Here is a 25,412-nt window from a genome sequence, read left to right as displayed (position 1 = left end):
AATAGAAGAAAGGTATAGGAGGTATAGTTCTTCGGGATGCCAAGTATTTGTCAGTAGATTGTTTTAATGATATTAACTTTTGTCTCTGGTACATATTTTTTACCCGACAGATCAAAACAAGAATGTGAATTTGAAGGAGATTTTATGCAAACATAGGATATATTTTATGTACACACAATTTTACAGCTTAAAATAGTAAGTTATGAAACTGTTCCCCCCCCCTTTTGTGTTCCCAGACAATATGGAATTTAGATGAGCAGTTGGTTTTGAAAAAGAACAAAACTTTTGCCTGTGAATCAAAGACATTTTCATTAAAATGGAATTAAACAGGTAGATTAATTACAATGATTTGGCAGTGAGATCAAATTACCATATTTTTCAGATTATCAGACACACCTTAGTTTTAGGGGAGGAAAATAAGAAAAAAGCTGATTGGAGGGTGGATGGCCTCCCTGAATACTCTCAATCAGCTGTTCCCAGAGGTAAACTTTAGCAGCAGATTCATTGGTTGTGAGCTCTGCGCCTTGCTTTTTCAACCTGTGAAATCTTCCTTGTAGCCCATCCAGCCTCTCAAATGGAAGTTTCAGAGGCTGGAAAAAAGCCTCTGTTTCACATGAAGTTGGGCAGGGCTACATTCAGTATATAAGACGCACCCAAATTTTCACCCTCTTCTGGGTGGGGGGGAGGTACATCTTATACTCTGAAAAATACGGTAAATAGTCACGAGTAAGTGCTCTGGAATGCCAATAGAGTGAAAAAAGATTTCAAAATCCAACATGTGGCAGGGGAAAAGAATTCATTTGGAGACTATCTAGATCCCATTGTCAGTAATATGTACTCTGTGGTTTAGGAGAACTTTAATAACAGCAGCCAGACTAAGTAGAAAACACTTCCAGAGGAATTAAGACACCATTAGAATACATTTGCCTGAAAAAAATATTCTAATTTCCATTCCATCCTTACAAATTGGGAAAGCTGCTTAAATATTTAGTCTCAGCAGCCAATTATGCTCTCATGATGCTCTTCTAAATATCAGATCAGTCATTTCAGTTCGTCCTGCCCAATCCTGAAAATCAAATCCTAAATATGCTATCAGTGGTTAACATGACTTGAACTAAATACATCATGCATATGGAAGTCTCACTGGATCATCCATCCAGGAATAATCAACAATAAAACTTAAATTATAGATGTCATGCTGGTAAGATGATTGCTGGATAAAGGAATGCCTAAGCAATAGCAATGGGAAAGGGCTGATCGTCAGCAGGAAAAGGGGGAACATATATGTATAATGTATTATAAAGCTTAATAATTATTTAATTTGAAAGAAAATATGCATCTGCAAAAAAACCACTGAGAAATGGGTTAATATTCTTTACCATGTACTGTATACTTTAAAAATCATTGATTCTTTTTTATGTTTTAAAGATGATCATATTAAAACTTAACCGGTGAGATGCAGCATAGAAAGGAAGGGAGGGAGGGAGGAGCTTTTTTAACATTTGACACTTACAATAAATTATTCTGATAACTAAAAACATTGTTACAATCTAAAAAAGTTGGATTTAATAAAGAAAACAACCTACTTCATCATCTGCAGCAACATAGAAGGATATACTTTTACTACCAACGTTAAAGTCAATCCAACATTCTTCAAGGTTTTCATCTGGTGGCATATGTAGCTATAATAGAAACAGTTTTTTAAAAGGAATTATTTTGCAATGTTCTCACCATAATAATTATGTGTTATCATGTCAAGGGTAAGTTGATGACAGTGTATTCACTCTTCTTGTGGAACAGCTTCAGTGCTTTATTTTAGTATTTAAACTTCAGTTTTATGTTTGGAAATAGAAGTTGTGATTTAATATTGCTTTCAAACTCCAATTAAAGCACAAGGCCAGAACATAAAGCATAAAGCAAAGGCACAAAGGGCCAGGACTTAAAAGGAGGTGAGAAAGGATGTGGAGTTATCAACATTCTCAGTTTGTTTGTTTACTTTATATATATATATATATATGTCGCCCATCTCCTCGCGGACTTAGGATGGCAAATAACAATCAAAAATACAATACAATACAATACAATAAAAAAGATATAAAAGTTCAAGCCCCATGATAAAAACATTCATCCATCAATAATTCAACAGTTAGGCCAGAGCAAGATGTTAGTTAGTACTCAACGCCCCTCCCAGGCCTACTGGCAAAGCCAAGTTTTTAGGGCCTTTCGGAAGGCCAAGAGAGTGGGGGTGATGCGAATCTCCAGGTGAAGCTGGTTCCAAAGTGCCAAAGGCCCTTCCCCATGGTCCAGCCAGGTGGCATTGTTTGGTTGACGGAATCCGGAAGAGGCTGACTCTGTTGGATCTGATCGGTCGTTGGGATGTGTGAGGCAGAAGACAGTCCATAAGTAATCTGGTCCTAAGCCATATAGGGCTGTATAGGTAATAATCAACATATTGAATTCACTTGGAGATCGACCGGAAGCCAGTGCAGCTCGCAGAGTGTTCGACTTACATGGGTGTATCTAGGGACATCCATGACAGCTCCCGCGGCTGCATTCTAGGCTAACTGAAGTCTCCACACGCTCTCCAAGGGTAGCCCCATGTAGACCACATTGCAGTAATCGAGACTCGAGGTGATGAGGGCATGGGTGACTGTGAGTAAAGACTCTCTGTCCAGATAGGGCTGCAACTGGTACACAAGATGGACCTGTACAAAAGCCCTCCTAGCCATAGCCAAGAGATATTGACCTCTCCTGATTCCTAAGAGGTCAGTAAGGGACATGCATAAGTGCACCAGTGTGCCTTCCGTCCTGTCCCAATGTTTCTTTTATTTTTTTACTAGTACCATGCATATGAATATTAGTATTTCTAATTTTTTTTATTTCTATTTCTTTTTCTTCTTTTTATTTTCTTACTAGTATCATGTATATGAATATTATTATATCTTTACATACCTCCAATATGTACTTGACAAAATAGATAGATAGATAGATAGATAGATAGATAGATAGATAGATAGATAGATAGATAGATAAAATGTTGCCCTAGCCTCAGCTGTGGATCTAGGAGGACTCCCAAGTTGTGGACCTGCTTTGAGGAAGACAGATTTTTCCCTCCCAGAGTAATGGGCAGACAGGTGGAATAGTTCTTAGGAGGCAGAACCCATAACCACTCAGTCTTGTCAGGTTTGAGCTTGAGTCTGTTGACACCCATCCAGACCCTCACAGCCTCCAGGCACCGGCACATCACTTCCATTGTTTCACTGAATTAACACAGGGTGGAGATGTACATGTATCATCAGCGTACTTTTGGAAACTCACCCCATGCCTTTGGATTATCTCATCCAGCGTTTTCTTTTTATTTATTCGTTTTTTTAGAAAATTTCTTTATTTACAACTACACATAACAAACAAGACTAAAACACTTAAAAACAATGGACGTTGCATGACTAATCTGTGTAACATTTATCATAATGCTGTGCACCGAAATTGATAAATTAATGGATAAATATTATGTAGCTAATATTATGTAGCTAATATTTACAAACCTTTTACAGTAGTCCCTCACCTATCGCTGGTGTTACATTCCAGACCTGGCCACGATAGGTGAAATCCGCGATGGGGAATTTATCGACTGATAGTACTTATTTAAGTATTTATATTGTAATTGTTTGGTCAGTTTTCATTGTTTTAAGTGTTTATAAACCCTTCCCACACAGTATTTATTTTAGATACAGTATTTAAATACAGTATTTACAATTTTAGATATATATTTTTTTTGAAAAACCTGCCGATCGAGTTCGGCGGGCTGTTTAAATCTGCCGATCGACTTCCTCAGAAACCCGCGATGAAGTGAAGCCGCAGTAGGTGAAGCGCGGTATAGCGAGGGACTACTGTATTCCAGATATTTTAACTCTAATCTTTCTTTTTCATTTATTCTTTTGGTCTTTATTATTTTTTTCCTATTTTACCTGTATTTCTTAAGAACCTATCCCAGCATTTGTAATAGCCTGAGTCATCTTTATTTTTTAATTCAGATGTTAATTTATCCATTTCGGTGCACAGCATTATTTTTTTAATTACCTCCTCTTTTGTAGTTTTATATTGTCATTTTTCCAAGATTGCGCAAAAACTATTCTTGCAACTGTCATTATGTGTAAGATCAAATATAATTATTTTTTTCAAATTTCCCCTGGGCTATTCTCAGTAGGAAAAATTCTGCTTTTCCCCCCTCTATTTTCTTTTCTAGTATTTCCTCTAACCAGATCTTAATTTCCCCCCAACAAGTTTTAGCTTTTTCACAATGTCACCATATATTGATTGATTGGATTGGATTGGATTTGTATGCTGCCCCTCTCCGTAGACTCGGGGCGGCTAACAACAGTAGTAAACAGCATATGACAATCCAATATAAACAGTTAAAAACCCCTATTGTAAAACCAAACATACATACAGACATACCATGCATAAAATTGTAAAGGCCTGATAATAGGAACCAAACTCTTTTTTGCATTTCCAACACTTACTGTAGGTATGCACTTTTTAACAATTTTCTCAAGTTGAATGGGCGTTATGTGCCCCTTATAAAATATTTTATACCAATTTTCCTGGTAAGATGTGGCAAGAGTCCATTTTTTTATTTCTATCCCAAATTTGCTGCCATTCATTTAGGGTGATATTATAACCAAAATCTTGGGTCCATCTAACTACATTGTCTTTGACTTGTTCTACTTCCATTTTATAATTTAGGAGGTAAAAATACAATTTTTAAATCATTTTTTCATCTGTTCCCAATAAAATTTCATCTAATGCTGTTTTTGGTTTTACTCCCCTTTCTCTCTTAGCTTTTTCATATCTCAATTTTGCCTGTAGATATTCCCATTACTCTATGTCAGTGATGGCGAACCTTTTTTTCCTCGGGTGCCAAAAGAGCATGGGCACGTACTATATGTGTGAGTGCCCACACCCATAATTCAATCCCTGGGGAGGGCAAAAACAACTTCCCCCACTCCTCGGGGACCCACTGGAGGCTGGAAATAGCCTGTTTCCCAACTTCTGGTGGGCCCAGTAGGATCATGTTTTGCCTTCCCCAAGTTCCAAAGGTTTCCCTAGAGCCATGGAAGGGAAAAAATGCCCTCCCCCATCCCCCCGGAGGCTTTTTGGAAGCCAAAAACTCCCTCCCAGAGCCTCTGTGTGAGCCAAAAATCAGCTGGCCAGCATACACATGCATGTTGGAGCTGAGCTAGAGCAACAGATCGGGTGCCAGCAGATATGGCTCTGCATGCCACCTGTGGCATCCGTGCCATTCATTCATTCATTCATTCATTCATTCATTTGATTTTTATGCCGCCCTTCTCCTTAGACTCAGGGCGGCTTACAACATGTTAGCAATAGCACTTTTTAACAGAACCAGGCTATTGCCCCCACAATCCGGGTCCTCATTTTACCCACCTCGGAAGGATGGAAGGCTGAGTCAACCTTGAGCCGGTGATGAGATTTGAACCGCTGACCTTCAGATCTAGTCAGCTTCAGTGGCCTGCAGTATAGCACTCTACCTGCTGCACCACCCCGGCTCTATGGGTTCACCATCACTGCTCTATGTCAATCCCTTCTTCTCTTAGTTCCATTCTAGTTTTGATATATCCTTCTTCCTTCATCAATTCTTTATATGTTATTACTTTTCCTGGGGTTTTTGGGGTTTTTTTTGAGATTCGAGTCTTCGGAGAGGGGCGGCATACAAATCCAAATAATTAATAAATTAATAAATAAATAAATAAATAAATAAATAAATAAATAAATAAATAAATAAATAAATAAATGTTTCTATGGGTGAAAACCAATATGCAATGCCTCTATACATTTGTTTTTTGGACTTTAACCAAATGCTTAACAGAGATCTGATTATATGGTGGTTTATAAAATAACAATGTACAATATACTTTCCATCCCAGAAAAACGAGTGCCATCCCACCTGTAGGTCATGGCCTTCTAATTCTCGTATCATCTAATTTCATCCAGTCTTTCGCCCACATCAATACTGCCACTTGATAATATCCTTTCCAATCAGGCAATCCCAACCCACCTCTATCTTTTGAGTCCTGTAATAATTTTAATTTTATTCTAGGTTTTTTGTGCTGCCATATGAATTTTCACCCAGCAGTTTCATGTAGATGTTAAACAGTAGGGGGGAAGAGAACCGACTCCTAAGGTACCCCACAAAGGAGGGGTCTAGAGGTTGACCTCTATCCCCTACTAACAACAACTCCGACTGAGAGATAGGAGGCAAACCACCGTATCACAGTTCCTCCAAACTCCAGCCTCTCCCATCAGCACAGAAGGATACCATGGTCAATGGTATTGACAGCTGCTGAGAGGTCAAGAAGCACCAGGATAGAGGAATATCCTCTATCCCGGGCTACGTTTAGCTAAAATAGCTTATGTCTGAACAGGCTCTCTATGCTGTGCTGATGACTGCATTCAAATGACTAGTTCTGAAATTAGTTTGACAACATTCTGTTCCCATTTATAAATCAAAACCCTTTGAATTAATACCAAATTCAAATAAAGCATCACAAAGTTTCAAATAATATATTGTGAAACACTCAAAAGAAAAGAACTTACTTCATGGTTACCAAGAGCAGCTGATAAACAAGGATAGGTAAATACCCTGAAAGAGAGTACAGTATTTTCATAATAAAATAAGTTTAATTGCTTCATTCATCTCTACTCAGAAAAATAGAATTCCCATTCCATTCACCCTTTTCCTTGGGGAAAAAAAGTTAAAACATACACTACTGATCAAAACACCCATGTTTTTCCCTTCATAAGATATATGGAGTGCTACTTATTATGTAATTAGTTTTATCCAAGTTTTTGCCATACAATAGGAAACACCCTCAAAACACTGATGAGACAAAATTTAATGAGATGCACTAATTAAGTTTTACAGCAAATGCTACATCTGGATTGGTAATGTTGGCAAGCATGAATAACAACAACTTTAAAGAATGATCTTGTGACTCTTGATTTTTTCAACTTATGAAAAGTTATGCTTATTTAGGATGCATATTTTATAATTAGAAATCTGTATTTGGTTAATGTTATGCATACCTTCTTTTGTCTCCAAGCATGCCATTAACTTGGTTAAGGAACTTCCTACAGTCCTGTTTAAAGAAAAAAGTAGTGTAAGCCCTTTGACAATTTTCCTATTTTGAAAGAACCAGCATTTGAATATGACTTACTGTTTCAAACTCAGAATCTTTAATTTGTTTGAATGCACTGCTGACAAAATCCATTGGAAACCACTGGATTGCCAGCTCTCTTCTTAGTTTTTCTGATGTCATTCTGCATAATGCTTCAGTAATGGCAACTTGAAGATCATAGTCTATAATATATATGGTAAGAGCATTACCATAAAACCTTTTGATAATAATTAAATGTTACTAACTGAAAATGAACCATATATACACATTCACAAACAATACATATAATTTGTTGTATATATTTGAAGTACTCAGTGTAGTGTTCATAGGTATGAATGTATTTGTGAACACGTTTCTTAACACCCACAAGAATCTCTGCCGCTCTATTTGAATTTTTAAAACATTCTTTTACTTCTAACAAAATAGCTTGTAGGCCAGTACCACATGCATTTTCAAGATTCCTTCAGGATCTACATAAGCCTCAGAGATATTCCTACAAAATAAAAATAATGTCTGGCTATTCTTCAGTTCCTTATTTGAAAGTATCCTTAACTTCTAGGAAAAGGAAAATCTTATGAAATGATCCACCGTCTGCTCCAGGGGTGGGTTCCTCCCAGTTCAGACTGGTTTGCCTGAACTAGTAGCAACCCACTGGTGACATCAATGACCCGGTTCAGTCCATGGGCACAGCCATCTTTTTTTTTTAAAAAAAATGAATTTTCCCCCCTTCTGAGCATGTGCAGAAGCTGAGTTCTGGCACTGCATGCAGTCGCCATCTTTTTTTCAGATTTGGGTTTCCCCCCGAGGTTTTTCATTATTGTGTATGCGTGTGCACGCAATCCATGCCCATAGGCATAGGGAGCAAACCGGCAGCAAAATAAATTGGAACCCACCCCTGACCTGCTCCAATTCCAAACATAATCATTAGTTTAAAACGCAATATCTTGTTAACCTCTGACTTAACTTGAAGTTAGGTGCTATATTTAAAGCAGCTAAAAAAGAGAACTGACATGTCAGGAAAAAACAAGTAAACCAATTTGTAAACCAACAAATTGATAATATCAATAGCACTTAGACTTATATATCGCTTCACAGTGCTTTAGAACCCTAAGCAGTTTACAGAATCGGCATATTGCCCCCAACAATCTGGGTCCTCATTTCACCAACCTCAGAAGGACGGAAGGCTGAGTCAACCATGAGCCATCAGTATAGAACTGCTGAACTACTGGCAGCTGGCACTCAGCAGAAGCAGCTTGCAGTACCGCATTCTAACCACTGTGCCATCACGGTTCATGCTGATGTATTAATGACTGATGGAATATAATGAACAAAATAATGTCTATACCAGTGACGACTAACCTTTTTGGCACCAAATGTCGAAACTGGAGCATGCACACGCACGCATGCCAGAGCACCAGAACCCAGAAGAGAGCAACTGGCCAGTGCACATGCGTGCGGTCGTCAGCTGCTCTTCTGGGTTCCATCACATGCATGCGCACCGGGCAACTGCTCTTTCAGGTTCCTGCTCTTCCAAGACCAATTGGCCGGCACACATCCGCGTGCCGGAATCCAGAAGAGAGCAGCTGGTAAGTGCATGCATACAGGAACCCAGAAGAGCAGCTGCTGATGGCAAACGTACCCACAGGGAGGGCTCTGTGTACCTATTCTGGCACACATGCCACAGGTTCTCCAATCATGGGTCTATAGCACCTGTATCACTGATCCTATTAAAAGATTATTTTCAGGTGTGGCATGGAAGCTATAGAAAATTTTTAAAATGCATACACTCAGAATTAAACAGCTCTGGATAACATTAATACATTTATTGAAATCATAATTCTGCTTACCCCCAGCATCCAAAATTCTTTTCCCCATATCATTCCTGTCAAACAAATACTGTGATTCAGTTTGACTGTCTTTTTAAACATTACATATATTGTAAAATTATGTCTGTTTATCCAATTTATAGGCTACCCGTTGACTCTGTACAACATACAACTGAAAGTAAAAATAAAAAAAATCAAACGACAAAAAACAGACCAGAGGCAGTTTGAAAAAAACATATAAACCCCAAAACTCCATCCAATAGGAACTCAGCCATTGCACTGCTCAAAGCCTGGAAGAGCAGTCAGGTCTTTAATAACCTGTATGTCATCAGATTGCCAACCAATTCTCAGAGGGTTTAGTATTTTCAATCTAAAACTCCAAATGATGCCCAGACCTAAGAACAATCCAGGAACGAAGCATTATTATGTTTTTAAGAATTATTTCTTAAAAATCAACATGTATCCAATGTATTTGCATGTAATATTTTTGTTAATAATCATTTGTTCTTAGCTTTGATTCTATAAAAAAAGTACAAATAAGAAATGTTTGATATATAAATAATTTTGCATTGGCATCCTCTGGTCTCGAAAGACCATATTATTGTGCTCTGGACTCCCCAGAGCACGAAGTCTGGTAGGTTAGTGTGAAGGGTAGACTGTTACCCAAGCAGCAGATCCCCCCTCTCCACATCTCTGAAATAATCCAAAGGAATGGCAAAGACCAATGATTGGTTCCAGCTACATTGCAGGAGTTATCAGAACGTGGCTGTACACAGTCACGAACTGCTTCTGGGACTCCGGCTCCAGATTTTGCCTCAAGGTTTACTCCTGCAGCCTTTTCCAATAACAGATATAGCCACAAGGCAGTGAGGTTTGCAATCAGACTTTCCCTTTTCCTAATGATTGACCAGGGTGTCTTTTCTGTCTTGCAGTGCTCTTAGCATACTACATCACTTCCAGGGACCGCCTTCATGATCACTGACCCACTCCAATAGGTTTCATCCACTCAGTCTGCCGGAATCTGTCTTCACATGCTTGGGATAGACAAATCCCTATCTCACTGAAGGTCAATGACCCATCAGCAACTCTCAACCTGACTTGGCCAGCCTGTCGAAGCTGTTGCCTCGGGTGGGGCCACTGTGCATGATACAGCTACTAGGAACCACAGGGTTCTATATGGGGTACTCAGGGAGGGGTAGCATCTCTGGTGTAGGGGCATATCGTATTCTTTTACGGCAGCACATCTCAATAATAAATATTGTTATGATTTAAGAAACATTATTTTCAATAGTTTATATATTTTATTAATTATTGGTTACATATCCTACATTGAATTCTTCAGAGAGTCAAGAATGCCAGCAAGGACTATGATGTTGATAACCAGAGCATACAAAACTTTTGCCAGACCAATCCTTGAATACAGGTCATCTGTCTGGAACCCACACCACATTTCGGGCATAAACACGCTAGATAATTAATTAATTAATTATTCATTTATTCATTCAATTTTTATGCCGCCCTTCTCCTTAGACTCAGGGCAGCTTACAACAGTTTAGCAATAGCACTTCTTAACAGAGCCAGCATATGTCCAGAGATACTTTACTAGAAGAGCCCTCCATTCCTCCACTCGCAACAGAATACCCTGCACAACTAGACTTACCATCCTATGTTTAGAAAGCTTAGAACTACATCATCTTAAACACGACCTAAGCGTAGCCCATAAAATCATCTGCTACAACGTCGTTCCTGTCAATGACTACTTCTGCTTCAACTACAACAACACATGAGCACACAACAGATACAAACTTTAAGTAAACCACTCTAAAACTCGACTGCAGGAAATACGACTTTAGTAACCAAGTAGTTGATGCATGGAACTCACTACCAGACTCTGTAGTATCATCACCTAACCCCCAAAACTTTACACTTAGATTATCCATTGGTGACCTCTCTCGATTCCTAAGAGGTCAGTAAGGGTTGTGCATAAGTGCACCAGAACTGCCTTCCGTCCCCAGTCCTAATGTTTCTCTTTTACTAGTATCACGTATATAAATATACATGAGGTTAGTTGGGAGAAAGATCAGAGGCAACGTGAGAAAATATTATTTTACTGAAAGAGTAGTAGATGCTTGGAACAAACTTCCAACAGATGTGGTTGGTAAATCCACAGTAACTGAATTTAAACATGCCTGGGATAATCATATATCCATCCTAAGATAAAATACAGGAAACAGTATAAGGGCAGACTAGATGGACCAGGAGGTCTTTTTCTGCCATCAGTCTTCCATGTTTTATCTTCTTAGTCTATGCCGTCAATTTTCTATGTTTCTATATTCTTATTCTATGAATAAGTTGTGACTTATTCAGAACACCCATATTATTCATAATTAACAGAACTGTATCATATTTACCATACATCAGCTTTTTAAGATTAACTTTAAAAATGTTTAACTTTGAAAAATTCTGCTTAACCATACAGTAAATGAAATGATCTCAAAATGAAATAACATTCTCCTAACAAGATTTTAGGTTTCCACAAGTGACCCCAGGGTTATATTAAAGTTAAATGTGAACATTATATTAAAGTTAATTACATGACTTGTAGCATTTCCTTTGTAGAAATTGTTTTCTTTCTAATTTCTCGAGGCATAGCAGCAAGCATGGTGTTCAGTTTTCTTATTGCCTAAAGATAATAAAAAGAGGTAATTTAATATTAGGCATATTTTTAAAAAATCAGTATAACGTCCCAAACATCTTTAAATATCCACATTACATAATGAAGGAGGTTTTAGTTACTAAGCCTTTCAAGAGTTAGTTTTGCTACAGGCAATTATATTTCCTAGCACAATAAAGGCAAACAATGGAGCAAAGGGAAGACCTTTCCTTACAAGGAAACTAAATTTTGACACAATCACACTGACCATCTAAATAAATGCGTTGAAAAATAAACCATGGAATCAAAATCAATGGTTGCCAGAATAAATGCTGACCAGGAGGCAGTATCAAGGCTAAAGGTTAGCGTGGGGTTTCTCAGGGTTTAACATTCTTACCTCTATTTAATATTTACAAGAGACGCATCTCAGTGGTGAAGTATACAACTGTATAAGGTAGTCATCGACTTACAACAGTTCATTTAATGACCAAAGTTCCAATGGCATAAAAAAAGGGGACTTATGGCCATTTTTCATAGTTACAACCTTTACAGTATCCCCCTGATCACATGATCAAAATTTCACAGAGATTTTCAGCGGAAGCTTCACCCAGTTGACTGCATTTAGCTGATTCAAATAATAATAAATAATAAAAAGAATAAACTTATTACAATACCACACGTTGATTATTCTTTACAGCAAGCTTCTTGTGGAAACAAGCTCTCATAATGGAGACTTAACACAAAACTCTTCTGGCTGAAACCACGCCCTTCTTCTTGCTCAGAACTTCTTGCACATGCGCAGTCAGACTTTACTCTGGGTGGCTGACTGAGTCACTATGCAGAAGTCACCAGTGGTGGGTTCCTGCCGGTACGGCTAATTGGGTGCGGCTCCATGGCTCTGGCGCGCATGTGCTTGCCCGAGCAAGATTTTGCTTCTGTGCATATGCAGGAAGCAAAATCTTGATCGGGGACGCACATGCGCGTGAGTTGTCAGCATGCACAGCAGCCAAAAAATGCTGAAATCTCGTTCGGGCGTGTGCATACCTGCTGGAGCCACAGAGCTGCACGCAATTAGCCCTACCGGCAGGAACCCACTACTGGAAGTCACTGACTGAGTTTGTTCTCATTGGCTCTTCCAGTTCAGGAATAAATCTCAATACTCCTCCCTTCATGACTGGAAGAGACATCAGAACAATATTTTTTACATATTTCCCATGATGCACACCACCCAACGGTTTGGGCATCATGTCTGTTAAATTATCCTCTGAAGAACTCTGAAGAACACTGATGTAAACTTATCAATTTTTCTTTTACGGCTTCCCTAACATTACAGTACTTAATGCCTACATGTTTATTTCTGTTCTTCATCCTGTCACTTTTATCCAGGCAGCATTATCTTCATATATTGTTACAGCTTCATTTACTTTTACATTTAAATCTTATAATAACTGTACATACCATGCTATTTCAGAATATAACTCAGGCGATGAAATAAACTCTGCTTCCGCAGTTGAAATAGCAAGAGGCTATTGTTTTCAGGACTTCCAACCAATTAAAGCCCCTTCAAACAATACAATCTCAGAACTGGACTTTCCGGTTTTTACATCATTTGCATAATGACTATCAACATAACATTTCAATGTTAATTCTTCAGTGACCTGTATTTGAAGACCCAAATTCCCAGTTCCCTTCAAATACTTGAGAATCCTTTTCGCACTCATCCTATGCAATTTCATAGGTACAGCAGTAAAGTGACTTAGAGTGCTTACTGCACAAGCTATGTCTGATCTGGACCATTGTGACAGATACAACAGACTTCCTATTGCTGATTGATATATCTCTTGATCACAGGCTTTACTCTTTCAAAATCTCGATATCTTTTCCTAAATTTACATCCCTTACAACTGAATCATCAACCAGAAGGTGGCTTCTCTTTTTGGATACCTTGCTGCTCTTGTGTAACTGATCTGTAATATGTGATTCATACTTTCCACTTTCCAAAATAAGTTCCTCATCTCAGACCACAATCCCCTACTTATTTGAGTTATCGTTATAGGAACTACCTTGACATGTCGCTTTAGTGTCCCTATTAAAGTCAGCAAGGGCACTCTATCTGTTATGCTGGGACACAGCAAAAGCTTTGTGCTTGTGGTTCACAGCTCTCACCCTGCCAGATCCCACAGTTGTCCATACTGCCCTTCTCCTGCAGGAATTTTGTGGTAGAAGGAACTGGTAGTGCAGCAGTTCATTAGAGTGGAATGGGCACCTGATTTCTGCTTACAAAGCACAGATTAGAGATTCTAGATAGGTAATCTGTCCACATAGAGTAGTAATTTGTTTACAAAGAGGACAGTATCCGAATTTGAAAAGAATACTTCAAAACACAGCTGTAAAACAAGTATTACACTGAACTAAGCCACTCATTTTGAAATAAAATAGAATCAATCTCAAGCACACTAACCCTGAATGTATGATTATAATTTTTGGTTTATAGTTGTATGATTTGCGCATCATTGGGCACACGGGCCGCTACCTTTCTCCTTTTTCTCTCACTCAGACTCACAAATCCCAGCCAGGAGCTCTTCCCCCAGCCTCTGTGAATTCAAACTGCAACGGAATATTGGCTTTTCCCCACCTTTCTCCTCCTTCACTCACTCAGACTCACTCAGTCCTAACCAGTAGCACCTTCCCCAGCCTCTTTGAATTCAAATATTTGAAACACAGAAAATTAATACTGCTATTAAAACATAGCAAGGTAGCTGATTTAACGTTTAAAAGTCAAGAATGATAATATTAAAAAGAATTCTTACCTCCTGCTGAATATAAATACTAGTTCTTTTATCAGCAGCAAGAGTGCTTATTCGCAATATGAAATTTTCAAGTGCTTGAATTTTACCTAGATAAAAATATAAGGCATTACTTACAGAACCATATAATTTAACTTCAAAGGCATTCACAATCACTGATGTAAATGAATACCCAAGACAAAATAGCTGCATTTAAATTACAAAACTTTATGTCAAAAACTGTATCATACTTGAATTTCAGACATACCTTCACTGCTGGTATCATGTACAATCTACAATTAAAATAAACAACATATTAAAATTGCTCTGCACACAGAAAATAACTACTGTACTATTACTGTAATCCTGAGTAGCACATACCACATTGTTTTAGATTAAAAAAAAACAATAAATAATGCACTCCTTTGGATATACATACATAAATGGAACCTATTCTTTTTGAGATTAATGTAAAGTAATATAGTCATCATCTGCCTATGGTAAAAATTGAAATTAAATACATACTTTAAGTTGTTGTTTAATAAATCTCAGCCCATCTTATTCTAGGCATACCAATGAAGAAAAATAAAGCCATATATGAAAAAAATATTTTCAAAGTAATGTTAATATTAAATGGGATATATTTACCATTAGGAGATCAAAGAAATCTTCAAAGAAAGTAGTAAATGCTTTATTGCATTCATGGTCTTTTCCCCCCAAAATCTCTTTGGCTTTTTCAAACCAATTAACCATGTACAAAAAGAAAATAAAAAATTGTACAATTACTATGGTTATTTGTTCATTTATGCAAAAAACAATTGCAGAATAACATTAACAATAATGTTAAACCATTAAGCAGTCAAACATACACAGATATCAAACCTATGCAAACCTAAGTCTTAGAATTATTTTCCAATATTATATACTTATCTTTTGAATAAGACCATATTCAATCATGGCTGGAAACCCAACTTCACCTAATATATTAATATTTTTGCCATGGTTCTGAAGAGTATTCAACAAAGTCGAAACATTGTTAACTTCTTCACTGTCAAGTTGCTGAAATTTTTAAAAAGTGCACATAAAAATAATCAAGACTTTCTTCAGTTATTATGGAAAAATCCATATTTAATACAATAACAAAATGTGGCATCTGAATTCTATATTTTAACAAATTTAACAAATAAATGCACATCAGTAGAAAGTTTGCTGTCAAATCTGCAGAAAGTTGTTCTGTTTACATTTGTACATACAAATTGTGTCAGTTGTTTATTTGGAAATTTATTAAAAATACAATTTAACAAGAAATGCCTAACCTGTATGTGAGTTTTGAAATTCTGTAACTATTAAAATCACATTACAGACTACTGTAATAAAACTATCCTGTTTTCATTCTGATTCTGGGAAATCCTGGACATTCTTTTCCAATTTTAAGGAAAATCTATAGATTGGTAAATAAAAATCCCCTGATGACAGAACACCATTTTTAGAAAAGGGGGGGGGGGGAGGAAAAGGGCCCAGGGAATGTGAACAGAGAGTGTCCTCGACTTACAAGTTTGTAAGTCAAGGGCTTACATTTGGTTACAATGGCTTTGAAAAAATTGACTTACGAACATTTTTCATACTTATGACCCAGGGGTGGATTCTAACATACCTTGTCGCCAATTTGCTTGCTCCCCCACTGTATGGGTGCACCTTGTGGGTGCACTCATGCATAGTGCCAAAAAATTAAAAAAATTAAAAGCCAAATACAACTTCTGTGCATGTGCAGAAGGGGGAAAAAAAATTCAAAAAAAGATGGTGGCAACCATAGACTGGCACTGACTGAACTGGCTCCATGACATCATTGTTAGATCAATACCGGTTTGGGCTAATGTTTTGAAAGTTGGAAGCAATGAGAAGATGTCCAGCAATGAAGTGGAAGGACTAAGCTACAGCAGAAATGGGCATATCGTTGGAAAACCTCAAGGACCAGGGACCGATTGTCCTGGAGAAATCTATTTGATTGCTATGAGTCGATGCCAGCTTAATAGTATATAAACAATCAAACAACCAATCACTGCCACCTAGTAATAATAAATATGTACTGCATGCTTTTCATCTGCAAGGTTTGATGTTGCATTTATAATACTATAATACTAAAAGTTAAAACTATTTTAAACTATATTTTATATAAATTCCCATCTTAATTTATATAGTTCAAAAAAGAATGTCATCACCTGGCATATAAGCTTGTCTAATTTGTTGAGAAACTGCTTGCTACATTTATGGAACATATCATCAGAAAAATCTGTTTGCAAAAACTGTTGCAATGCGTGAAGATCGTTTTTTCTTATAGCTTCGTCTACACATTTTTCAAGCTGTCAAAAATAATACGTATAAATATTATTTTAGTTACTGTTTAACAAAAAACAATATCACCTTATTATCTTCAATAATCCTTCAAAAGAAAAGGATTTAGGGGTAGTGATTTCTGACAGTCTCAAAATGGGTGAACAGTGCAGTCAGGCGGTAGGGAAAGCAAGTAGGATGCTTGGCTGGATAGCTAGAGGTATAACAAGCAGGAAGAGGGAGATTATGATCCCACTATATAGAATGCTGGTGAGACCACATTTGGAATACTGTGTTCAGTTCTGGAGACCTCACCTACAAAAAGATATTGACAAAATTGAACGGGTCCAAAGACGGGCTACAAGAATGGTGGAAGGTCTTAAGCATAAAACGTATCAGGAAAAACTTAATGAACTCAATCTGTATAGTCTGGAGGACAGAAGGAAAAGGGGGGACATGATCGAAACATTTAAATATATTAAAGGGTTAAATAAGGTCCAGGAGGGAAGTGTTTTTAATAGGAAAGTGAACACAAGAACAAGGGGGACACAATCTGAAGTTAGTTGGGGGAAAGATCAAAAGCAACATGAGAAAATATTATTTTACTGAAAGAGTAGTAGATCCTTGGAACAAACTTCCAGCAGATGTGGTAGATAAATCCACAGTAACTGAATTTAAACATGCCTGGGATAAACATATATCCATCCTAAGATAAAATACAGAAAATAGTATAAGGGCAGACTAGATGGACCATGAGGTCTTTTTCTGCCGTCAGACTTCTATGTTTCTATGTTTCTATCTTATTTATGACTGGGGTACAGATGAAAAAATAAGACTATTATTTTAAGTGGTTAACTATAAAACACGTATTGCAAGTTTGTTGACAAAACTATGCGTTAAATAATTGACAACCAATGATACCAATCCCCTTTTTTCCCCTTCCATTCAATTGTGTCCATTTCTCAGAAACTGCCTGAATTAGTCCCTGCTGTTTTCTTGCTAAAGGTTTCTAGAGGTGGTTTGTCATTGCCTCCTTTTAGGGCTGAGTGAAAGTGACTAGCCCAAGGTTACCCAGCTGGCTTCATGCCTAAGGTGAAACTAGAGTTCATGGTCTAATTGATCATAGCCTAATGCCTTACCACTACTTTTAATCTAGACCAGGGTTCCCCAACTCCCGGTCCATGAATTAGCATTGGGTCATGGCATGCCAGAAACTGAACTGTGCAAACAAAACATCATCTGTGGGATGCAGGCAGCATGCAAAACTAAGCCCCTTCCAGTCTGTGGAAAATGCTCTGCTCACATCTATAGAGTTTACTTGACAATGATACAGAAATGGTTTGCTATTTCTTTTTTCCATGATTTCATTTTAATTCCAGATTATCCTGGAATTAACTATATGATGGGGCATAATTATATCTTTAAAATGTCAATTACTATTATATTATTTAATAATACTACAATCGAAATATACCTGTCCTTCAAGCCTAACAGGCATTTTGCCTGCTTCATATGCTTAAGCAATGCAATCTAAAATGAAAGGGAAAAAAGAATGTTATATATTTTTATCTTTATCTGCACAATTATGTTTAATGTAGAAAAATAGGTCAATTTATTAATATTTTTATCAATGTTCGGTATTAAAACAATTAAGAAGTTTTTTGTATCAAATATCTAAACATCTGCTTTACATCATTATGTATTCATTAGTATTTAGTAACCATTTTTCCTCCTAAAGAAAAGGTATATGCCATATATGGTTACTCAGATCTGATACTCAATTGATGGCACATAATCAAAAGCAAACCATTCCTCCTTACTGTAGTAAGGTAAAGAAGATGGAAGCTATTCAGATATTTTAAGAAGCCAATTTTATTAAGCTTTTTCCACATCCGTTAACCATCCAGCAACTATTTCATTACGTTACGTATGTAAGACCAGAAGCAGAGCTATAGTTATTCAATTAAAGACTAAAATTAATGTTTGTTTCATGAAACGCTTTCATCCCATTTACCTTAATAGAAACAAAAATTTCTAACCACATTTCAATTATTATTTCATTTTTTCAATAAGTGTCATAAATTTTTTTTAAAAAAACTAATAGCTGGCCATCAAAAGAATTATATAAAAATATAATAAAGTTATTATTGCCATATTTGCAACTAGGAATAAACTTTAAAACAAAACAAAAGCATCAGAACTTAAATGGCATTGATCAATACAGATATTTTTACCACTGACCTGGAATGACTGTTGAATTCACTCTATTTGTTAACTAAAGCACATTTTATTAACAAATTTATTATAGAACATAGATTTTGAAATAATTGTGAATAATTGTTCCCCAATTTTGCTTTCTGAACTTGCACCATACTTTGTTCAAGTTAAGAATACAAAGAAACAAAAAACTGTATCCACTCCTTTATGATGGTCACATGTTAATTTACTGCATTTGTTAATCACCCCTATTTTAAAACTTTGGATAATGCACAACTGAGTGAACAAAACATATACAAATACTAATCAAATAAATATGCAATAAAAATATAAATGTGCTACAGAATCTCCAAGCACCAAACAGTTTAAATCTGTTGAAAAACAGAAGTTTCTACTGTTTTTGGGACTACCAGAATGGAAAGTGCTCTCCGAAATGTTGGAAGCAACATATAATTTTAAGACCAACATGGAGAAAGTTAGTTTATACTTCAATGTGCCATGCAAATTTATAAAGTTGGATTTACCGTGATTATGCTAAACAAGTATACTACCAACTACAGTGGTACCTCTATTTAAGAACTTAATTCGTTGCGTGACCAGGTTCTTAAGTAGAAAAGTTTGTAAGTAGAAGTAATTTTTCCCATAAGAATCAATGTAAAAGCAAATAATGTGTGCAAAGCCATTAGGAAAGAAATAAAAGCTTAGAATTTGGGTGGGAGGAGGAGGAAGAAGAGGAGGAGGACAATTGCTGCCCAGAGCGAAGGGAGCGTTTCTTTTCTCTGGGCACTGGCAGAGGTTTATTCCCTCTCCAAGGGCCCAGAGAAAGGAAAATGCTCCGTTCACTCTGGACTGCCAAAGCCTCCTTAAGCAGCACTGAAAGGCTCCTCTGGCAGCCCAGAAAAGCCAGAGATGGCCGGGATTAAAGGGGGAATGGCAGGAAACTGGCCGGGCCTTCGTGCCGCTCTCAAATTTCCTAGGAAATTTTTCCGGTCTTGGGTTCTTAAGTAGAAAATGGTTCTTAAGAAGAGGGAAAAAAATCTTGAACACACGGTTCTTATCTAGAAAAGTTCATAAGTAGAGGTACCACCATATAGGTATATTCAGTAAATAGACTGCAAAAGATCTTAAACATAATTCTCAAATTATACTAAGCCAATAATTATTGAGTCAGCCCATGTGGACAACCAGGAGTGGTAAATGATGGCTCTTTTATAACTTGTGGACTTCAACTCCCAGAATTCCTGAGTTGGCTTTCTAGAAGTTGAAGTACACAAGTCGTAAAGTGTCATTGTTCCCCACCTCTGCTTTGCACCTATAAATGAATCGTATTCTGAATGGGTACAATATGTAAACCTAGTTCTTAGAATTTAAAATCCTGAAAGTATCATTGGGGTTCCAGTTCTCCTAGGTACGTAATACTGCATAAGTAATTTTGGTCATCCGTAGGAGGATTTAAGCAATGTATTTTTGTTCATGCTGAATATGCTCTTTATGCTAGGTCATACACATCATGCACTCACAACTATACATATGACTGTACTCAGGATCTTCTTCTTCTGAAGAAAAGTTGATTATAGTATCTGATTCTGTATCTTTTGCTTAATAAAGTTGGTTTGGACTTTATCAGTGCTTAATTTTGGCTACAGTTCATACCCGCCAAACTTAACAATTCCTGAATCTACCACAAACCATGTAGATTTTTAAAAAAGAATTAAAACGAAGTATTTAAGCACAACAAATCTTCTTTTGGCCCTACAGAAATATAACAACCTTTATTCCAGCAACCTTTATTTCTGTAACTTATTTATACTTCAAGCTCTGCATTTATTGGAATACCTTTCATTAAATAATCAAAGCAATAGTAACTATCAATACAATTCTTTACTATGCAATAAAAGGAAAACATTACATTGATCATATAGTAAATACCATCAAGTAATTGAAAAAATGAAAACCTTAAGGCCATGTGAATGAATTAAAATGGCTTAAGTTCAATAAATTAATTCTTTTTAATGAATACTGCATTGTAAAAGATTTAAATTATTTTGCAACATGCAATTCTATTCTCTAAAAGTTATCTATTATCTCTTCCAAGCAAAGCTTGTTCTTTTCTGAAAAGCTGAGTCCGAAAGCCAACATGGTAAGTGTAATTACATGATCAAAACCCCATTTTGTATGTGCATTGGCATCACATATGCACTAAGGAGACAGGGTTCAATTGTGTCCACTATCTTTCCCACCACACACACACACACACACACACACATCTGCTTGGAATCACACACAATGACAGAATATTTACCTACTTCATTTTGTCACAATACGACAACAGAAAGCGCCCCCAAAGAGCCTCAAAAACATTCGAAACTATTATTGTACAATGACACTGATTCATTCCTGATAAGTTTGAAAAGTGAAAGTACTGTTTTGTAGAACAATCCAGTCCTTTTTTTAACTTTAGAATATGAAAGGGGTTTGACGGCTTTCTCCTGAAATAAGGCTAAGGTTGGGTTAATAAAACAAATTATAAAACTCAAGCTATACAAACCAGTGAATAGGTTAACATAACATACTAAACAAGAAATATCTAGACCATGTTAGCTTTGTGTGAAGTAAGCCTGCAACAGAAAACATCTACTATGTCTGTTTCAGGATATTCAAAACAAAAATATGGGTTTGTGAGGCCAGTAATTAATTTAAGGAGATGGAAGATGAAAGATGGGACTAGTAACAGAATATCCTTGGATTTAGGTTATAACCTAAGCATAAGGCCGATATTTTTGTAACTTTGGACCATTCATTCTAGGATAGGCAAGCTAATGTCATCCAGAAATTTTGGACTTCAACATTAAGCATAGGTGTTATGGTCAATGGTAATGGACGGCCAGATCTAAATACAATGTTATTTACTGAGATTAACCAAGTGAATTATTGGGCTCTGCATACTTTAAAGATAATTCAGTCTAACACAGTAAGAGCAATGTTGGCTTGGGCAAGGTTTGATGCCTGCAGACCTCTAGTGAATTATATCTTTCAATAAGAATTCATAATCCAGTAAGAAAAATAACTAAGGAAGACAGGTCTTATTGCCAGAGCAAAAACCATGTAGTGCTATATACTGGGCTGCAATGCTGGGGACACATGCATTGTTTTGCACAAGAGTGCAAAACCCAACCCCATTGCTTCAAGGATACTCTATACCAGTGGTTCTCAACCTGGGGCTCAGGACCCCTTTGGGTGTCGAACAACTGTTTCAAAGGGGTCACCTAAGACCATGGGAAGACAAATGTCCCATGGTGTTAGGAACTAAAGCTTCTATTCTGGTGCTGTGGAACATATTTTTATAATCCGACCAAGGTATTTACAAAGGGGATGTTCTGCTGACCTTCCTGCCAATCAGCTTAAAGCTGTTGGGGAGAACTGGCACAAGACTTATGGTTGGGGGTCACCATAACATGAGGAACTGTATTAAGGAGTCAGGGGATTAGAAAGGTTGAGAACCACTGCTTTCTACCCAGTCAGTCTCCAGCATTGTGATTCCAAATCCCAGGTCCGGTAAACCGTGTTTAGCTTTTTCAGATCACTTTCCTCTGCTGTGATTGTCAAACCTCATAAATCATTTAAAAAACAGCATTGGAGAAAAAAACCATTAGGCCGAATATTCAATGCACGCCACTAAAGAAGTGGAAAGAGGAAGGAACGCATTGGTAACAAGCAAGGTAGGGTCAAAAAAGTCAAAATGGCAGCCACGTTCATGCCTCACACAGGAAAAAGGTGGAGGTTCCGTCGTTTTGAAAGCCGTCATGTTGACGTTTCTAACCGTTCCGTGCGGGTACCTCCGCCCTCTCGTCATTTCTTATTCCTGAGGCGGCTAGAAGGACAATTGGGCCCCATTATTGAGGAAACGCCGCTAAGGAATGGTATTACCACCGCGGGAGGCAGCGAGGCAGCGCGTGAAAAGCACGGAACCCTCACTCAGCTTCCCCTCAGAAGCTCCGCCACCAACCCCGGGGGCCGGCAAGAACGTAAAGAGGCGCCACTTCTTCTCTCAGCCAATCAACGTAGAGCGAAGCCTTTTTGCACCAATCGCTGCTTTCGTGACTAACCAAAGCCAATGACGAGGGAGATAGATGCCTGAAAGGGTTGGGCGAAAGCGACACATTGTCCCTTCGCCTCCACTCGCTTTCCCCGCCTCCGGAGCTGGTTCGACTAATCAGATTAGCGATTACTCGGGAGAGTGGGCGAGTAACTGTTTTCAATTGTCAGCGGAATTCGCTGGCGTTTATTTTCCTCTATGAGGGAATGTTGTGCCTTCTTTTCTTTTTCACCTCACACCGTTCGAATTAAAAGTCCTCACGTCACGACTATAGTGTATAGTTGCACAAATTCTCACAAAATTCCAGTCTCTCACTCTTATCTCTCGAGATGCGCACTCAAGAGATTCCGAGCATTTCCTGTGGATTGGAGTGATTACTTTGCTCCACCCTTGACTTTCCCTATTAAGAATGGAACAGTGTGAGATGGGAATAGGATAGGACAGGATAGGGTAGAAACATAGAAGATTGACGGCAGAAAAAGACCTCATGGTCCATCTAGTCTGTCCTTATACTATTTCCTGTATTTTATCTTAGGATGGATATACTGTATGTTTATCCCAGGCCTGTGTGTTTACTTACTTACTTACTTACTTACTTACTTACTTACTTACTTTACTTACTTACTTACTTACTTACTTACTTACTTACTTACTTACTTACTTACTTACTTACTTTACTTACTTACTCACTCACTTACATACTTACTTACTTGATTTTTATGCCACCCTTAGACTCATGGTGTATATTGCCCCCACAATCCGGGTCCTCATTTTACTCACCTCGGAAAGATGGAAGGCTGAGTCAACCTTAAATTCAGTTACTGTGGATTTAGCCACCACGTCTGCTAGAAGTTTGTTCCAAGCATCTATTACTCTTTCAGTAAAATAATGTTTTCTAACGTTGCTTCTGATCTTTCCCCCAACTAACCTCAGATTGTGCCCCCTTGTTATTGTGTTCACTTTCCTATTAAAAACACTTCCCTCCTGAACCTTATTGAACCCTTTAACATATGTTTCGATCATGTCCCCCCTTTCCCTTCTGTCCTCCAGACTATATAGATTGAGTTCATTAAGTCTTTCCTGATAGGTTTTCTGCTTAAGACCTTCCACCATTTTTGTAGCCCGTCTTTGGACCTGTTCAATTTTATAGGATAGGGTAGAGCTGCAAGGGACCTTGGAGGTCTTCTAGTCCAGCCGCCTGCTCAAGACCTTATACCAGTAGTTCCCAACCTTTTGGGGGGGCCATGCCCTACCTAAGCATCTCTAAAATCTTGAGGCCTCCCCCCCACCCCATGACATATATTTCTTATTATTCAAAGATTGAAATACGCGGAAGAAGCCTAAAAGGCTATTAACTAGGTTTTAAAAGGTTCCAATTTCCCACATTAAAAATGAAATTGCCTCCCTGTGGGGAATGGGCCCCACGTTGGGAACCAGGACCTTGTATTATCTCAGACAAGTGACTGTCCAGTCTCTTCCTAAAATCCTCCAGTAGTGAAGCGCACACAATTTCTGGAGGCAAGCTGTTCCACTGGTTAATTGTCCTCAATGTTAGGAAGTTTCTCCTCAGTTCTAGGTTGCTTCTCTCCTTGACAAGTTTCCATTCATTGTTTTGTTTCTTGCCCTTTGGTACTTTGGAGAATAATTCGACCCCCTCTTCTTTATGGTAGGCCCCCAAATACTGGAATACTTTTTTTAAAAAATTAAATTTGTTTTTATCAAGTACGCATTGGTAGTATAGAAAGATATAACAATGTTTATATACATAATACTAGTAGGAGAAACATTAGGACAGGGGACGGAAGGCACTCTGGTGCACTTATGTACGCCACTTACTGACCTTGTAGGAATCAGGAGAGGTCAACAGTAGATAGTCTAAGGGTAAAGTTTTGGGGGTTAGGTGATGATCCTACAGAGTCAGGTAGTGAGTTCCATGCATCAACTACTCAGTTACTAAAGTTGTATTTCCTGCAGTCGAGTTTGGTGCGGTTTACTTTAAGTTCACATCTGTTGTGTGCTCATGTGTTGCTGTGGTTGAAGCTAAAGTAGTCATTGACAGGAAGGACGTTGAAGCAGATGATTATATGGGCTATGCTTAGGTCGTGTTTAAGGCGACATAGTTCTAAGCTTTCTAAACCAAAGATTGTAAGTCTAGTTGCTTAGGGCTATGCTGGCTGGAGAATGCTGGGAGTTGAAGTTCACAAGTCTTAAAATTGACAAGTTTGAGGACCCCTGGCTTAGGGTATTCTACTGCGTAGATATTCTGTATACTGTTATCATGTCACCCCTAATTCTTCTTTTCTT

General features: G+C 37.7%; 1 protein-coding gene across 4 annotated transcripts in view; it reads right to left on the bottom strand.

Annotated features, from left to right (window-relative positions):
* The window catches only part of SYCP2 (synaptonemal complex protein 2), a 65,262-nt gene extending 42,246 nt beyond the window's left edge, over positions 1-23,016 (bottom strand). For 2 of the 4 annotated variants that reach the window (XM_070744521.1, XM_070744524.1), the window contains exons 1-13: positions 22,940-23,009; positions 18,270-18,325; positions 16,684-16,824; positions 15,395-15,523; positions 15,113-15,217; positions 14,733-14,757; positions 14,489-14,574; positions 11,620-11,708; positions 9,047-9,081; positions 7,239-7,381; positions 7,108-7,160; positions 6,619-6,664; positions 1,587-1,682 (exon numbers count right to left, since the gene is read on the bottom strand). In XM_070744521.1, coding sequence (XP_070600622.1) covers positions 1,587-1,682; positions 6,619-6,664; positions 7,108-7,160; positions 7,239-7,381; positions 9,047-9,081; positions 11,620-11,708; positions 14,489-14,574; positions 14,733-14,757; positions 15,113-15,217; positions 15,395-15,523; positions 16,684-16,824; positions 18,270-18,293 — 972 coding nt within the window. In that variant the 5' untranslated portion in view covers positions 18,294-18,325; positions 22,940-23,009. Of the gene's footprint in view, positions 1-1,586; positions 1,683-6,618; positions 6,665-7,107; positions 7,161-7,238; positions 7,382-9,046; positions 9,082-11,619; positions 11,709-14,488; positions 14,575-14,732; positions 14,758-15,112; positions 15,218-15,394; positions 15,524-16,683; positions 16,825-18,269; positions 18,326-22,939 lie in introns of all 4 variants that reach the window. The other 2 variants (XM_070744523.1, XM_070744522.1) reach the window with 2 other exon arrangements.
* Positions 23,017-25,412: the final 2,396 nt, after the last annotated feature.

The sequence above is a fragment of the Erythrolamprus reginae genome, chromosome 3 (genome assembly GCF_031021105.1).
Source record: "Erythrolamprus reginae isolate rEryReg1 chromosome 3, rEryReg1.hap1, whole genome shotgun sequence".
NCBI classification, from domain to species: domain Eukaryota; kingdom Metazoa; phylum Chordata; class Lepidosauria; order Squamata; family Dipsadidae; genus Erythrolamprus; species Erythrolamprus reginae.
Note: the sequence above shows the minus strand (reverse complement) of the source record. Positions and strands in the feature narration are given on the sequence as shown.